The 17,891-nt window shown below is 42.4% G+C and overlaps 1 protein-coding gene across 1 annotated transcript in view; it reads left to right on the top strand.

Moving 5' to 3' along the window:
* The window catches only part of CMTM7 (CKLF like MARVEL transmembrane domain containing 7), a 43,392-nt gene that overhangs the window by 14,268 nt on the left and 11,233 nt on the right, over nt 1–17,891 (top strand). Inside the window, exon 2 of the mRNA XM_025211778.1 lies at nt 17,082–17,255. Within this exon, the coding sequence (XP_025067563.1) occupies nt 17,082–17,255 (174 nt within the window). The remainder of the gene's footprint in view (nt 1–17,081; nt 17,256–17,891) is intronic.

Below are 17,891 nucleotides of genomic sequence, written 5' to 3' on the forward strand. Positions count from 1 at the left end.
TAAAACAGTTAGCTAGGTACATTGCCATGAGGTGTTGTGGATCTTTTTACATCGATACAATTGGCTTTATCATATATATATAAGCCCTTGTGAATGAAGGATTTCTCAAGACATTAACATGTGAAGGGCAAGTAGGCAAGAGACCATATAGCCCTCAATACATTGAAATGAAACTTTGTTAGAAAATATTATAAGAATGGGACTGAGTACATATGAGTTAGATGGTATGGTGTTTCCTGGTAACATAGATCAGCAAAATTGTATCCAGTGTTATCTGCCTATTTGTGGTTAAACTCTTGTCCCAGTGTCTAAACTCCTTAGACAAGGGAGTGAAATGTACTCTGTCCAAGTTTGCAGATGACACAAAGCTATGGGGAGAAGTGGACACGCCGGAGGGCAGGGAACAGCTGCAAGCAGACCTGGACAGGTTGGACAAGTGGGCAGAAAACAACAGAATGCAGTTCAACAAGGAGAAATGCAAAGTACTGCACCTAGGGAGGAAAAATGTCCAGCACACCTACAGCCTAGGGAATGACCTGCTGGGTGGCACGGAAGTGGAAAGGGATCTTGGAGTCCTAGTGGACTCCAAGATGAACATGAGTCGGCAGTGTGACGAAGCCATCAAAAAAGCCAATGGCACTTTATCGTGCATCAACAGATGCATGACAAATAGGTCCAAGGAGGTGATACTTCCCCTCTATCGGGCACTGGTCAGACCGCAGTTGGAGTACTGCGTGCAATTCTGGGCGCCGCACTTCAAGAGGGATGCGGATAACCTGGAGAGGGTTCAGAGAAGGGCCACTCGTATGGTTAAGGGCCTACAGACCAAGCCTTACGAGGAGAGACTAGAGAAACTGGATCTATTCAGCCTCCGCAAGAGAAGGTTGAGAGGCGACCTTGTGGCTGCCTATAAGTTCATCACGGGGGCACAGAAGGGAATTGGTGAGTATTTATTCACCAAGGCACCCCCAGGGGTTACAAGAAATAATGGCCACAAGCTAGCAGAGAGCAGATTTAGATTGGACATTAGGAAGAACTTCTTCACAGTTCGAGTGGCCAGGGTCTGGAACGGGCTCCCAAAGGAGGTGGTGCTCTCCCCTACCCTGGGGGTCTTCAAGAGGAGGTTAGATGAGTATCTAGCTGGGGTCATCTAGACCCAGGACTCTTTCCTGCTTATGCAGGGGGTCAGACTCGATGATCTATTGAGGTCCCTTCCGACCCTAACATCTATGAATCTATGAAACTCCTGATGGGATCTTGCCAAAACTATCTGATATAATGTCCAAAATGGTTTGCCATGATGGTTGTCTCTTGCCCTACTACATCATCTCTACTCTAGAGCTACCAGTTGCATTTGGACTTAAGGGTTGTCTGCATTAGAAAACCTTAAGAGCAGATCATGGCTTGTGTGATGCACTGTAGTATCCTGCACTCTATTCATCCTCCCCTTGTCTGAGGATGTCCTGCCAAACCAAATAGGTGAGACATCATTATTAGATTCCAAGTGGGGCTTCTGACTTTTTCAGTGAAGTACTTTGAGCTCTAAAAGTGCTGCTAAAACCCCATACCGTAAAGACTGGACTACTTTTGAGGTAAAAGAAATAGATGGCTTGCTGAGGCCAGCACAGTTTATTTAAAAAAAAAAAAAAAGCTACCTTGCTTTTATTCTGTTTGTCTTTCAAAGGAACCTGTAAATAAGCTAGAAGTCTCATACTTTTATTCTTTAACCAGGGCTTCATGTGAAGTTTCTTCACAGCTGCTTATATCCTACCTAACCCAACAATAGTTTACAAAGCTGATGGATAGATTTCGCTGTGTTCTGAATTTTAAATTTTCTCAAAAATATCAGTGTAATTCCAATTAACAGTTGAAATGTATGGAAAATAATGAAAACATACCCTGCAGGTACAGGAGATTGTTTATCTTTCTTTGAGTAACCTTCTAGCTGCATAGTCCAATGTTGGTAAATGGGCCCCATGCAGAAAGCCTTAAAGATTTTTCTTCAGCAGTATTCACATGGTGCCTTATGTTCCCTGAGAGTTTTCATGCTCTGGCTGAAGACATAAAATGTGGAGTACACCAACTGCTTCAGTGCCCCTCAACACAGAGTGACTGGCTGTATTGCTGCTGCTAGCAAATTCCTGTTTTAACCATACCACATTTTTAGCTAGCTAGTTTGCTATTTATAAATTTAATGATTTTAGTGTAGTTGCTTACCTGATCTATGGAACCGGTTAGCAGTCAACTGGAGCAAATGCTGCTCTTGGACTAGGAATGGGAATTAAAGATGTCATCTTTTTGCATATCTTTTGGAATGGGGCTATCCACAACCAGATTGATTTGCAATGCAAAATGACAGGAATCGTTAAATAATCTGTTTCAGGTCATGAATAATCTGTCTCATGTCTGATGTTCCTTGATCTCATGGATCTGCTGTACACTAAACCTCTGGTTCTTGTGGTTCACAGAGTATTCCGCAAGACTAAGAGGATTCAGTCAAATTGATCCTCATAACTCTGAAGATACAGGACCAGATAGTTTTGGTTCCTGAACACTGAACCCCTTGTCCCACCACCCCAAAGCCTCACTACTTCCAAAACTATTGCATCAGAATGAAGGAAAGATGTGGCGCTTCATCTCATGTTCTGACTGTTGTCTGTAAAAAGATCCTTGTGTTTCCTGGTCTCTGATGTTCTGATCAGTGGAAGTATCTTCATGGACCAAACTTAATAATGGAGTGGTCAGGATTCTCTTCCTGGAACTGTAAAATGTCCCTAGAACAATATGAGATGTTAATACCTCAAATTCTAGACTACTTACTAAAGCTGAAACAAAGTTGCCTTGTCACTAAGCTTGTCACTAAGCTGGCAGCAGTCCCAGCAAACGGTCTGCTAGTGGGAGGTCAAGTGATTTTTTCTGACAGCCAAATACATTAAAATTCCTGAAGGCCTTGGCTGGGGTGTTCATACCTGCCAAGGATCTCATCCCTCTCTGGGACCTTCTTAGTTTTCTTGCCTCTTGTGAACCCTGCATTTGAGCCAATGTCATTGTGCAACCAAATGCATTAGCATTCATAAATTAGAGCATCATTTTTAGTGACCGTTATCTCAGTAAAGGACTATATGAAAGAAATCTAGACTATGATGGTTGAACTTTTCTATGCCATCTTTTAGCTAGCATCTCCAAGAGCCTAGCCAAAATTCCTGCTGAAGGTGTTACAGAGTTCTGTCTGAACTAGCAGATTCACCTTCCCATATTCTTACCTAAACTCTGTGTATCTACAACAGAGCCATTTCTTTACACGTGGACATCAGACATACTCCAGCATTTTATGTGCACAAAACAAAACTGTTTATATAATATCATGAGCTCTATGCTTTGCCCTTTTTCTTTCTGCTAAAATAGGGATCTCAATCCAGAAATTGGGAGAGGATTTTTGAGCTGTGTTAAGAACATGATGCCCAAAAGACCCGTCACCCCTATAATAGTTTGCTTCCCCAGGGCTTAGGCAACATCTGCATCTCACTGAGGAACATGTCTAACTCAGACATCTGAGAAGTGTCTCCCTATAGTTAGGGCAACCATATTCTTTTTAAGGAAATCCAGGATATTTTGCCCTCTCTCTGGGACACTGCTCCCTTCTTCCCCCCACCCCCCCCAAGTCAGCAGCACTGCTGCAGGCAGAGGCAGGTGGACAGGAGTGCAGGGGGAAGTCCATCAGGGAGGCAGAGCAGCATGGTGCATGAGGCAGATGGGCACTGCTGGAGCAGGTGGTACCTCCCCAGCACATGCCCAGCCCAACCCAGCTGCTGCTCAGGAGGAGCCAGGCTGGGTATGTGCTAACAATGTGGCATCTGCTCCAGCAGTGCCTGCCTGCCTGCCTGGTGCCCACCTGCCTGGCACACCCCAGCACTGCCTACCAGATAGACTGCACCCGGTGCCCTTGCAATTTCAGGAGTTTCATTTTAATTTTCACCAACTGGCCAGGACGCTGGGATGGCCTGCGAAATCCAGGACTGTCCCAGCCAAATTGGGATGTATGGTTACCCTACCTATAATTCTACTGATTTATTTACAAGGCGGTAAGTGATCCCTTAAAGTGTTTATACTCAACACTGCATTTGATGAGGCAACGCTCTAGTTGCTGTTTTCCTGGGACCCTGAACTCCCGAATCTGAGGAAAAGTTTTGCTGATCTGGAGCTTCTCACAGTAGATCGTGGACAGTCACTCAAAGGAGAATGAAAAGTTAACTGTACACTACCTATGGTTTTTTGAGTTGTGTTAACCATATGCTCATTCCATGTCCTTTCTACTGCCATCTTATGCACCTGGGTGTCGAGGGTCGAGAGAGAACTGAGTTGCATTTGGTACAGTGCTTCCTATTATGCCTTTAGCATAGAACACGAGGGCCCTCAGGCCACATGTGCCCTTTGGACACCTTTGCCCAGAAGTCTGCAAGCTTGATCGCGTGGGACATGTCAATAAGAGAATGTGCATAAGGACAGCACATCTTGAAGAACTCCCATTACGGTACAATTAAGTATTTTTTGTTAATAAACTACTCATCTCACCTGAATTTTAAAGAACATGATGAAGCTCAATTCATTTTTTTCTTACTATTTTAACCTCAATAAATATCTCCTTAAAAATGATGCAGCGAGAGAAAAATAGAGAGTGAGCAAGCAAAAACTTGTCCATGGAATAATGATCTCTAAGCATGAAGAGGGAATCTCTCTAGGCACGAGAAGGAATCTGCCCATATGAAATGGCTGACAGATTAATGTACAACTAAAGACTTGTATGTTTCATAGAACCATAAATTCTTAAGGCAACTAATCTAATTTGTCATTTCTGAAGTTTTGAATTGGTCAGCCTCTTTACCTTCTTTCCCTTTAATAGTTGTTATTGTTCAGCTGTTACATTTCAGGTTTCGAACTTAACAATGTAATAAAAGGAAATCAGGATCATATGGAAGCCAGCTTTGTTGTTCAGAGCAACTGAACCAGTCCCTCTCACAACCCACATTTCTGTCTTTGGCACTAAGCTTGGCATATTTTTCTGGTTTGGGAAGCCATCCAAACAAATTATTTAATTCCACCCAGCAACATGTAATTAAATACATGTAATTGTTACACAGGGTCTAATGTTTGGGAATTTGCAGCCTGCATGTGGATTTGGTGTATTTAGCTGCTGTACCAGGCATGTCACCCATGGATGGTACTGTGTCCTGGTATCTATGATTGCATCCAAGTATCAGACAATCTTGAAAAATCTACTTGCCCACTCATCCCTCACAAGTCAGAAGTTTTCTTGGACAAGTAGGCCACCTCCCTTCCATTTTTATTTCACTACAAAAAGCTCTAGTGCTTATGATATTTACAGGGAACTAGGTGAAAATAAATTCAGTGCTTTCTTATGCCTGTAGACAAACAGTGTCAGTACTTCTGCTAATGGTCTCAGTGCTTTGGAGTTGGTCTAATAAAAGATAACAGATTTACACAAAGAACCTTGTCTAGTAATTCAGCATTTTAGCAAGCTTCGGCAGAATGAAAACTGACCATTGGTATCACTTTCATTGTTGCATTCCTTAAAACTGTGCTCAGAAACAAAACTGTTGAAAATCAGTTGTATTTTTGGAGAGAGTTGCAAGAGAGGCAAAGAAGCTACTTTCTGATGGAGAATTCAGAAATCAAAGGCCAGGAAAGAAGTAAAGTAGGAAAGACACAAGGCACAGCTGCGTTCAAAAGCAGGGTATCACACAAACCCTCCTCAACTCTGTTGCAGCATTCAGGAGAAAACTATCCTTCTGCCCTCTGAAAGCTTGGAACATGGGGAGGAGAAAGGGAAATAGGCACCCCAAATCTGTTAATAGATGCTAAAATCTATTAGCTAGAAGCAATTAAAGAATGTTCTTTGCAAAAATCTTGTTGGTCTAATAAAATATATAACTCTACTACAAGTCCTGATTGCCTTTTAGCTAGAAGCTGGCACACAACAGTCCTTGAGCAAGGTCCAGGGCAAACATCCTGCAAGTAGTACCAGAATTCACCCCCTTACCAGTAACTGGTGAGGGATTGGTTTCTCCTCTGAACATCACAGTTGAATACCATATCATCTAATGCCCCTTTCCCTCCACCCCTCCACTCCCCATGTATGCACGTACCCTTTTAAAATCATTCTTTGGATAGTAAAGTTGGTTCTCTGATTGTTGTAAACCTTTTTACCCATCAAGACCAATGTGCAAGTTGGTGAATGGAAGATAGGGGAAGAGAGTGAATTTAGAACAGTGATTCTTAAGCATTTAAACCCAAGGCACACCTTGGAAAATGCAAGCTCTTAGTTTTCATTTGGGTTTTTTTTTGAGCACAGAAAAAAAATACTAGAGTACGTCTTCTTGTGCAAAGAACTCAGACCACAATAGCTCAGTGTTTTTGACACTGTGGATTCCTGTTTCAAATCTGTGAGTTGACCTTGTGTATCATATTTGAACACCTAACAATTATAATATTGTGTGGCACCCTGTGGCTCCCTTGAAGGGTTCTCAAGGATTAGGGCACATTGATTGAGAATCACTGATTTAGAGAGAGTACAATATTGAATGCATGTGTTATGACAAGAGAGATTTGGATAGGAAAGAATTAAACAGCAGGATATAAAGGAGAGAGTACAGAATACAATATAGGGAAAAGTAAAGAAAGGAGAAGGATGGCGTGGAGGAAGAGAGGAAACTGACATAAAAAATTACACAGGAAAAGACACACCAAGTTCTATTCTGGGAAATAAAACAGGAAAATATATTGTAAAATCAGGAAAGGAAAGAAGTTCTGTTAGCGGTAGTAAGTTGCAGTTTGAAAAATAATTAAGTAGAAAGCAGACAGAGTCCCTGACACCAGCTTTAAATTGCAGTGAGCGTGACAACATATTTTATATCTTGGTGTGCTGAAACCTTAAGTATTAGGTAGCAAATTTCCTGAGAGCTGTGACCACATTAAGGCAGTTTTGTGTTTTAATTTTCTGCCCTCAGTTCATAAATTGGTCTACTGTATTCTGTATTTTTAAAGGAGCGAAGAATAATTGGTTAAATATACATAGCCAAAAGTTGCAGAATGGTGGAAGTGAGGAAGGATGATCCATCAAGCTTGAGACTTGAGAGACCCACAATCAAATCCCTGTTCTGCTAAGGTTTTTTATTACAGTTTGTTTTTGTGTAGCGTCTAAAACCCATAGTTGAGAACCTGGACCCCAGTCTGTTAAGTGCTGTACAAATAGAATGAAAAGATACTCCCTGCCCAAGAGAACACCTAATGGAAATATAAGGCAAGAGAAGGCCATTGAATAGTAAAATAAAAATAATAGTTTGAGATAACACTGCCAGTTATAAAATCTAGCGTTGTAAGGCAATGAGATAGTTATCTTCTAAAACATGTAGCTTTTTTTCCTAGTGTGGACATGACCTAACTCTTTTCTACGCCTGCCACCCTGGATTTCTTTCCTTTTTTGGAAGATCATTCCCACCAGCTTTTTTCTTGCCAATCTGCGAGGTCAGGGGTAGGCAACTCCTGGCAAAGGTGCCAGAGCATGGCATGTGAAGGCATTTTACTTGACATGCGCATCTTGGGGCGGACAGTGGGGAAGGGGTTGGGGCTGCACTGTCACAACAAGGATCAGGCCCCTTGCAGTTCCCATACTGTCCAACCCTGCACACCAACCTCCTACAAGATGAGGTTGTGGGTGTTTTGAGCACTCTGCCTAAAAACATTGCCAATCCCTGTGTTAGGTTTTCGTTCAATTGCCATTCTTGCTCACACTACAGAGGAAGTAGTCTTGCTGATCTAGTGGTTTATTAAAACTTGCTCAGCACTTATTTTGGGTGTGGAAAGTGGTGCATGTTTTATATGTGCAGATCCTAAATGGTCAGATGAACTGTCATAATCTAGTAGATGAAAAGACATAGTTAAAGGTACTGCTCACTGAACAAAATTTATTATATTTTCCCCCTGGATCAGGAATTTTACTGATTTTTGGTAGGGTGACTGGAGTTCAGTAAATCATCCAGTAGTGTGCATATGTGTCATTTGAAAAAAGAACTTCAGCACATGGTAACCAAAATCAAATAGGATAATGTCCTTGCATGTGTAGATCTCAAATCTCCTGGCTCTGCAAAAGTATAACTCTGGGATCTGCTGCTGTTTTTTGGACAAGGAACTTCATTAGTTTTTTTTGCTACTTATGGTTTAAAAAAAATCCTTCTTGCATGTGAGACTCACCATGTTTGGTTGTTTCTTAGGCGCCTTTACTCAAAAGATAATCTTTCCAGGGAAGCTCAGAAAGATTAGGTGTTAGGTCATTTAGTTTTCCTGATATGGCTTCATAGGTATGAGTCTTCTGTCTAAGTTCTCCTCTGCTCTGTAATACATTTCTTAGTAATTTTCTTGTTCTAGGCTAGTGATTCTCAACTGCAGTCCTGTGGCATGCTGAGGTGCTGTGAGATCCTTCCAAGGGTGCTGCAGTGCCCAGTGTATGTGCCAGGAAGTAAATGATCACTCCCCCCAGCTGGCACCAGGTATTTCAGCATCCCACAGACAAGTGGCACCTGCAGTTCCCCCTGCCCCCAGGAGCTCTCACAACAGTCCCCATGCTCCCAGCAGTGTGTTCTGCTGAGCGTGTGTGGGTGGATTAGCAAGTGGCCAGGGGGAGCCATGGAGCACTTTTCAGCCTGACTAATCTCTTATCCTTCCCCACTTTCCTCCCATGCTCCCAAGGCCAGCAGGAGGGCCTCAGGTTTACAAGGCTTCAAGTCCCTGGAGGAGCAGCGCTTTACCCCTGTGGGGGGCAGGGAGGTGTGCAGATGGTAGAAAAAACAGGATCCAGTAGGGCGAGGGCCTGCCTCCACCACCTTCACTTTGCACAAGCTAGATTCTAGGTCAAACTGGGGATGCCCTTAAATTCTGAACAAAGTTAGGAAGGGGTGCTGTGAGGCTAAAAAGGTTGAGAACCTGTTCTAGGCCCTCTTAAGTATGTCTGTTGTTCTGCCAGAGCTCTTTTTACAATGTTGCAGGTTTTTTTGGAGTAATTCTATGAATTCTCCCTTCATAAGGAGAAATGCAGGGCTGTCTGTCTGGCTTAGATTCCTTTACTGCCTGTGTGATCTCACACTATCTTGCAGTGGGAAATTAACTTGCCTGGGATGCAAGCAAATAGATCTTCTTGCTTTCTCACTAGCTCATGGGGACCAACAAATACGTGCAAGTCTTAGATGCACACAGTAGTGGGACGAGCAAGACAATGCAAAGGAGAAAATAAAGCAGACCTTTTCATTAGAGTGCAGAATTTTCTGGGGAAAAGCAGTGTTCTAAATCAAGAAGAAGGTAAGATAGCTTCTTGCTTCTTACCCTTTTCTGTTTTCCCTTGCCAGGCCCCTCTTTTCCTTTCCCTTTGAGACTGGTATACTTGCGTTACCTTTCTAATTCATTCCCTTCTGGTGCCTTGGGTTGGCTTCACTTCAGGAAGGAGTAAATTTGTCTTCCGTTTTTGGCAGCTCTGTAAGTACAACTTCATTACTATTTTTGCTACTCAAGAAATTGGGTTTATAACCAGTATTATAGTTGCCAATGAGACATTCTCCCAAAAGGTGCCATTAGGAGTTTGTTTATCTTTATGCACGTATAAATGTGTGCTGTTCTGTGTACAAAGGGGTGGCTAACTGAGAAGAAAACTCCTGGGTTTTTCTTTATCATATTTGCATAATGCTTTCAACTCCTGTTGGCCTCAGTGAGAACTGAAGTTGTACAGAACTTTGCCAAGTCAGGTCTGGTCAGCTGCTTCCTGAAATACATTCAGTTTTCTTGTGACATGCTTAAATGTTTTGTACAGTGAAAGGCCAGCACATTGATAGATTCATAGATTGTTAGTGGCTGGAAGGGACCTCGCAAGATCATCGGGTCCAGCTCCCTGCACTAGGCAGGAAAGACAACTGGGTTCAGGTGACCCCAGCAAGGTGACCATCATGTCTCCTCTTGGAGATTTCCAGGGTATGTGATTGCACCACCTCTGAAGGGGAGAGTATTCCCCAGTCTAGACATCCTGACTGTGAAGAAGTTTTTCCTAGAGTTGAGCCTGAAGTGATCTTCCAGGAGTTTGTGGCCATTACTCCTGGTTTTCCCCAAGGGTGCCGTGGTGAGCAGTTGTTCACTGAGCCCTTGATGTACTCCCCTGATGTAGTGGTAAGCTGCTACCAAATCCCCTCTCAGCCTTCTCTTTTTTAGGCTGAAGAGGCCCAAGTCCCTCAGCCTCTCCTTGTATGGCTTGTCTTGCAAGTCTCTGATCATATGGGTGGCTCTTCTCTGGACTCTCTCAGGGTTTTCCACGTCCTTATTGAAGTTGCAGCACCCAGAACTAGATGAAGTAGTCCAGCTGCAGTCTCACCAGTGCTGAGTACAGTGGAAGAATCCTTTCCTTGGTTTTACATGAGATGCATTGGTTGATACATGGCAGAGTATTGTTTTCCCTGCTGGCTACAGCATCGCACTGATGGCTCATGTTCATGAGATGGTCAATTTATTACCCTAGGTCCCTTTAGGTCATGGTGCTAGTCAAATTGGCACCACCTAGCCTGTAGGTATGTTGGGGATTGTTTGCCCCCAGATGGAGCACTTTACACTTCTGAGTGTTGAACTTCTGGTTCTGATTCACCCAACTCTCCAACCTGTCCAGGCCCACCTGAATCTGCAGCCTATCTTCAGGTGTGACCACACTCCCCCATAACTTGGTGTTGTCTGCGAACTTGGCCAGTGAGCTCTTCACCCCCACATCCAAATCATTGATAAAGATGCTGAAAAGCACTGGGCCAAGCACAGACTCCTGAGGGACACCACTGGCCACTTCTTGCCAGGACGACATCCGTTCATAAGAACTCTTTGGATCCTACCTCGCAGCCAGTTTCCTACCTACTTAACTGTCAAGCAGTTAAGTCCACAATCTTCCAGTTTTCCCATGAGGATATCATGGGATAACTAGATCAAAGGCCTTTTGGAAGTCTAGGTATATAACGTCAACCTCCTCTCCCTTGTCTACGGTGAGATACCTGGTCATAGAAGGAGATGAGATTGGTAAAATGAGACTTCCCCGCAAGAAGGCCATGCTGGCTGTCATTCAGAATCCTACCCTCTGTGAGCATATTGCACATAGATTCCTTGATGAGTTTTTCTAGGATTTTCCCTAGGATAGAAGTTAGGCTGATTGGTCTGTAGTTGCCTGGGTCCTCCCTCTTCCCCTTCTTGAAGATGGGCATAATATCCGGCCTCTTCCAATCCTCAGGGATCTCCCCTGAGCACCACACGTTTTGGAAAAGTTTTGCCAGGGGTCCTGCAATGACCTCAGCCAGCTCCTTCAGCACTCTCGGGTGGAGTTCATCCAGTCCTGCTGACTTATAAATGTCTAGCTTTTCCAGTTGGTCACGTACCAGCTCAGTGTCAACAGTAGGAAGGTGGTCATTCCCACTGTGCCCCCTGTGAGCCTTATCTAGCATGTTTTTCCCCTTGGTCTGGTGAAATACCAAAGCAAAGTGGGCATTCAGGAGTTCAGTTTTTTCCTGAGTGTCAGTTACCAGCTGTCCTGAGGTGTTAAGCAGGGGTCCCACGCTTTTGGTATAAAAAGGGTCATTGCATAACTTATTCAGTATAAAAAGGGTCATCATATACCATTCCTTAACTTAAGCATATCAGTTGCTGTAAAACTTGATTTTCAAAGATGCAGGGTCATTACCTATGAGTGATTTTTTTTTTTTCTTTTAGCCAGAAAACCTAGCAGAGTTATTTCTAGGTGTACTTCCAGAAATTATAATGAAAGACCTGAGAAGTATATGAAAATAGCAATGTGTCGCTTCAACACTGCCTTACCGTTTTTCTTCCCTTATGTAGCTAAGGAACCCAGGCACATTTCACAATACAAAATTAAATCTAACCATCAGCTTGAAAACCTGAACTGACTAGCTGCTGTACATGAGTTACGAGTAGCTGCTTTGCGAAACCCTACGTTCAGCGGGAAGGGTCTCTTTGGAAAAGGCGGCTTCTAAATATTTGTTTAGTTACTTAGTTTTTATTGTTGATATCTATTAAGTACAGGTTTCCCTTGCTTTATGCGGGTTCTTTATGTGCAAATTCGCTCTTATGCAATGACCCTTTTTATACCAAAAATTCGTTATATGCGAGGTAGATTCACTCTTATGCAATTGGTGTGGTGGAAGTCCGCAGTCAGCTACTTTGTGCAGTGCATTGTGGGAGTGACATGCGCGAAAATATAGTCTCCTGTGTGGATCTGTGCTCCTCACTCATTGTCTGCAACATGTGTTTCTGTAGTTGACATCTCCATTATGGTAAGATTCACCACCACCCTGTGCTTGTGTGTACTGTCTGCTGTTGATGAGTACCAAAATTGTCTTGTAAAAGTGGTAGAAATGGGTCTGGGGGGCAGTACAGTTGGGTAGTGGAATATATCCTTATTTGTTACATTGTAAAGGGGGTTCCCTTTGCGTGAATTTGAGTTATGCGCCATTTTTCAGGAACATATGCACAGCATAAAGCAAGGGAAACCTGTACTATGTCAAGTGCTTATATGTATACCATAGTCTTATCACTTAAACAATGTACTACTTTAATGGGAGAAGCAAATGATGGAACATAAAGCTGTGCCACAAATTAACTTTATAGTTATACTGTGATCCTAGTCCCAAACTGCTCCACACCAATTTCTTTGTATCCATTGGAAACCCTGTTCAATGTACCACTTCGGTAAGGGAAATTGTAGAAACCTCTTAAAAGAGAATATTGTATAGTGGTTTGTGATAAGAAAGAGAGAATGCCATAACTTTAGGCCAGTAATTCTCAAACAGGGTACCATGGCACACTGGGGTGCATTGAGGTTCTTTCAAGGGTACTGTGGGGCGTCACAAGATTTTTATTATTATTGTGGGGTGTCACACTATTATTATTAGGTTTACAAATGTGATTCACAAAATAAGCCCAGAGTTTTCAAATGGAAATCCTCTGTAGTGGTCTTTCTTATTCTTAGCAACAGAAAAACTGCTCTATTATTTTTCTTTTGGTCAAAAAAGAGTGAAAACTAAGAGCTGGCACTTTCCAAGAGGTGCCTTGAGCTTAAAAAGGTTGAGAAACATTGCTTTAAGCAGTACAGTAAATGGAACATTTTTTAACTGTTCTTTTCAAATAGTAGGAACTGAAGTTTCAACCACATGTCTACAAGCATACAGAGATCACATACCATATCAAATACAGTTACAGCCTCATGCAGGTTGCTGATCCTGTCTCTTGTGTTTCCTGTCTTGTGGGTACAGAAATAATATGCATAAAATTGATTTACAGATCTCCATCAGGGTGCCTGTTTAGAAATTAATTATTAAGCTCCTCTTCCCTGAAATGATACCTAAAAATGAAAGAAATTCAGTTCTGCAGTAGCTAATTCCAAGCCAACAGGAACACTGAGAGCAGGACAGATCTGGTATGAAAGAAGGGAGAATTTCAATGAACTCTTTCTTAAATCATTTTAACCTGGAAGAGCTACATGATTTATTCAAATTCCTGTAGCAGGTAGACCTGAGTATCTTTCACTTTGTGTAATCATTCTGCTAAGTGGGGCTGGTGGAGTCACCTCGGAGAGAGCTTCTGTTGATCTAGTTTTTGGAGTGCTCTTCTCTTTCTGCCTGACCAACAATTTGTTTGTCTCCTGTTTTGAGACTGAGATTGTTTTATTGTACTGAACCTTCAACTTCGTGTTACCTGTTGAGTCACTGGTGTCTTCAAGGGTCTCTTGTTAGTGTTTGCATTGCAATAGTACTTACAAGGTCTGTCACTGCTGCACGAAACATTGTATGCATGTGCAGCAAAAAGACAGTTCCTGCCTTAGTGATGACAGTCTTCATATAAAATAAGATGCAGGGGGATTTAGCATTTATCCAGGTTAGCCCTTCCTTCTTGACTTTGTACAAAGAGGCATAGATTGAAGATAAGTTATCATCAAGCACCCAAATGATTTTTCTTTCAGCTGTGAAAAGTTATATGGTTAAGAGTCAAATCCAATCTTCCCTTGACTTTCTGCCACCAGGATTTCTCATTAATCCTCTGTTTTACCATGTAATTAGATTCATATTTCAAACCTGTGTTTAAAGGTAAGTCCCTTTACTGCTAACTGAAGCCTCAGTGGGTCCTACAGTCTGCATAATGTTAATGAAGCCCTGATCACTTCCCCCAGGCGCTGAATTTGGCTGCAAGTCTTTCTTTCTTTGTAGTTTAAGTTTCATCTTGCAGGAAATTTAGCAGCTGGTACAGATTTGCTATGCAAAGGACCTAGGAGGCTTCTTAAGTCCTGTAAATGTAGTGCTGATCAAATATATGCTGGCCTTCAGCCCAGGACTAAATACTCATAGGACAGGTATAGTATGCACCAAAGCTGCAGATTTGCACAATGCTCCACTGGTCTGCCATAGTCCTGAACTAGAAAGGAGGATACTTAGAATCATTTTGCTTGGAGGGGAGGAGGAAAGAAAGGGAGAAAAGAATCTTGGTCCTTCTCTCTGTGTCCCTTAGCAGCTGCTACTCCCCTCCCATACCCTGCTTGTATATGTGTTTTGCATCTCTTGTCTACATCTATCTCCTGATGGGTTCTCATCCAGGCAGAGAGATGAATAATCCCCTGCTGCTTCAAGGCAAATTTAGCCTTTTTTCCCCAGATACATAACACCTGTTCCATAGGCGTTGAGTACATGGGGGCCCAAGGGCCCTGGCCCCTCTTGGGAAGAGGGTAGGGTGACCACCCATCCCTAACTGGGTGGGACAGTCCCGAAATAGGAACATTAAGTCCTGGTCCCAGGCTGCATGACCCTGAGACAGCATTTGTCCCAGATTCACAATATCAGGCAGGGATCTGGGTTTTCTGTTCGCTGCAAAAAAAATACAGGAAATGGTGGGTTTCCCCTTGCAGGCTGGCAGCGTTCAAGCCTGCAAGGGGCTGTGGGGAGCAGGATGTAGGGGGTTGCCACATATTTGTGTGTTTGCACACATGCGGTAGTGGCCAGGAATACAGCCCCAGGCAGCAGTGGAGAGTACCTCCCCCAGCTGCCTGCAGGTAGGTCAGGGGGAAGGGCAGATCGAGGCTCCCATGGTTACATTGCAGTAATTATCACGCTTCAGCACACCGATTAAACTGTAATTACAGCACATCAGAGTAGTCTTACTGCACGTGTATAGGCACCCTCTATTACAGTGCTTACTTTCTTGCAGAGGGGCCAGGCAGTAGAAGTGGGGGATCTGCCAGGCAAGGACAAGCCTGACCCTGCACTTACCTGCTTATCGCCTCATACATTGATGCACCCTTCAAAGGATCTCATAACACTGTGGTTGAGAATCACTGGGCTATGGTGACCCATTTATTTTGACATTCGAACACATACAGATTAGGTTATAGTTGATGAGAAGTTGTGGTCTTATCCCTTTTTCCACACCAAACTACATCTGTCCTGTGGTGGATAAAATAAACTGTGTATAAGCATTTGAGCTTTCTGAAATTATTCTGGTAATAGATTAGATTCAGTAGAAATTTGAAAGATGACAAAGCTCTTGAATGTTTTAGAGAAACCTTAGAAGTGTAGACCAGTAGTTTCCTATACCTGGCTGACTTAAAGGGAACTGAAAAATAAAAATGGCTAAAGCAACGAAAGTGTTCAGAGTTTATAAATAGAAAATCCTGAGGTACATCTAGGGGAAACCCACTTAGATGTACTTAAGCAAATCTAACCTTGAAGCAGCCACAAGAGTGAGTAGGCAAATGACTGCAACTTTTAAAAAATAATATTCAAGTCCTTTTCAGGTTGGCACATAATGTTAAACCATGACAAGTCATTGTACAAGCTATTTGATGTTTCTATCAGAAGGTGACAGTTGTGTAGTTCATAAGTAAGGGGACAAAATATGCTTCTTCCACACTATTATACTTGCCATCCTATTATGCTTATCCTATATTCACTATTATTGTCTGGTTGTAAAGCAGCAGATTGACTTTAAATTGGTTTTATTGGACCCACCTTCTCAGAGTATGCCTGGGAAAAATCCCAGTGAATTAAATTGTGTGTGTAGGATCTTGGCTTCTGTGCGTCCTTTAATGGTTTAACTTTAGGCCTTAAGTAACATTTAAAAAACACTAAGTTAGGGGTAGTCAACCAATAGTAGTCCTGCCAGAAGTGGGATGGGCAGCCTGTGTGTGTGTGGCACATGGCATATCATGGAGGGAGCAGGAAACACAGCAGTAGATCAGGTAGTGAGCAGAAAGCTGAGCAACAGATCAGGCAGGGAGCAGAAAGTAAAGCAACTGATCGGGCAAGGGGAGGGGATTCAAGAGTGCACTCAGTGAGGGTATATGGCTTACCTTGTGGCATGCCTGCCAGGAAAGATGGCCTCCATTGACTTAAGTAACCCACAAATCAAAATCCCATTGACATTTTATGTGATTTAGTTGCTTCAGTCACTGAACCACTATGTATTTCATGCTTTCTATACTTGAGGCATCTTTTACCATACCTTAATTTAACCCTATTTTTTGGGATCCCACTGTTGCATTTAAGGTTGTCTCGTTATTTTGGATGAATGAGTCCCATGAACAATCTCCATTCTGACATTTGTCTCTTCCTGCTTTTAAATATTATCTTAATATATTTTACTTCTAATATGTTAGTATTTTATAATTTTTTATTGTTATTAATTTTTTATTTTTCTCATTCTTGATGCTGTGTTCATTGACTTCCACTGTCTTTCTTCTTGTACTATGCTTTTAATCTGCTTGATTTTAAAGGGTTGTTCTCTGCTTTTTACATTCTGTTTTATTGTACTTACACTTTCTTCTTATTCTATACAGCAAGGAGTCAAACTCATTTGGCCCCATGGGTCCACTCAAAGATCCATGGGCAGCACTGAGGGCCAAATCATAGGCCCTATCTTTAACACCCTTGCTATACAGCATGTTGGTGGGCTTGCTAATTAAATTAACCATTCTGTTTTCCTGTTCTATCTTTTAGGTATCACTGCTGATTGGATTCATCTGTGTCAATAGCTCAGTGTGGACAGATTACAGTGCCTACAGCTACTTTCAGATTGTCAGCATATGTGACTTGATTATGATTGGTATCTTTTACTTGGTCTACATTTTCCGAGTTTACAAAATGCTTAGCTGCATTAGCTGGCCTCTTGCAGTAAGTGAAGCAGATTTACTTCCCTGCACCTCTTCTCTACCTCATTGTTTGGGTTGCCGTTAAGTGTGTGCACTCTGTCACTTCCTCACTGTCTCTAGTGGGTTATGGAATAGAGAAAATCCCACACAATTTACTGATTCGTTTTGATGCACTGGCTGGGGGAGTAGTTAGCTGATTGCACGATTTCACAAGATTACACACTTAATTCATACAACACAATTTTATTTTAAAACTCTTTGCTACGTATATAACACTGCTTAGCTTTAAGAAACACCACAAACATTAAAAACACAATAATTACATATATCAGAAACAATGCTCCGAATGCACTTCCTTCCCAAACAATGCTATAAGAATTAGTGTTACAAAAACAACTACAATTACAACTAAAAGTTAAATTTGAATCAATACTGTTATTTTTCATAATATACTTACAATCCTAGAATTCCGAGAAGCCAAATACCAAAATATGGTTTCATTCCTCAGTAGTACAATTTAATGGGTTGGCCTCAGTAGTACGGTTCAATAGGCTGGCCTCAGCAATACGATTCAATGAGCTGGGCTCAACAGTGATAGGACTAAGTCCCCTTCCTTCAGCCCCTTTCGGGCGCTCTGCAGCTTCAGCGTGAACTAAGA

Source organism: Alligator sinensis, unplaced genomic scaffold (genome assembly GCF_000455745.1).
Source record: "Alligator sinensis unplaced genomic scaffold, ASM45574v1 scaffold181_2, whole genome shotgun sequence".
Classification (NCBI taxonomy): domain Eukaryota; kingdom Metazoa; phylum Chordata; order Crocodylia; family Alligatoridae; genus Alligator; species Alligator sinensis.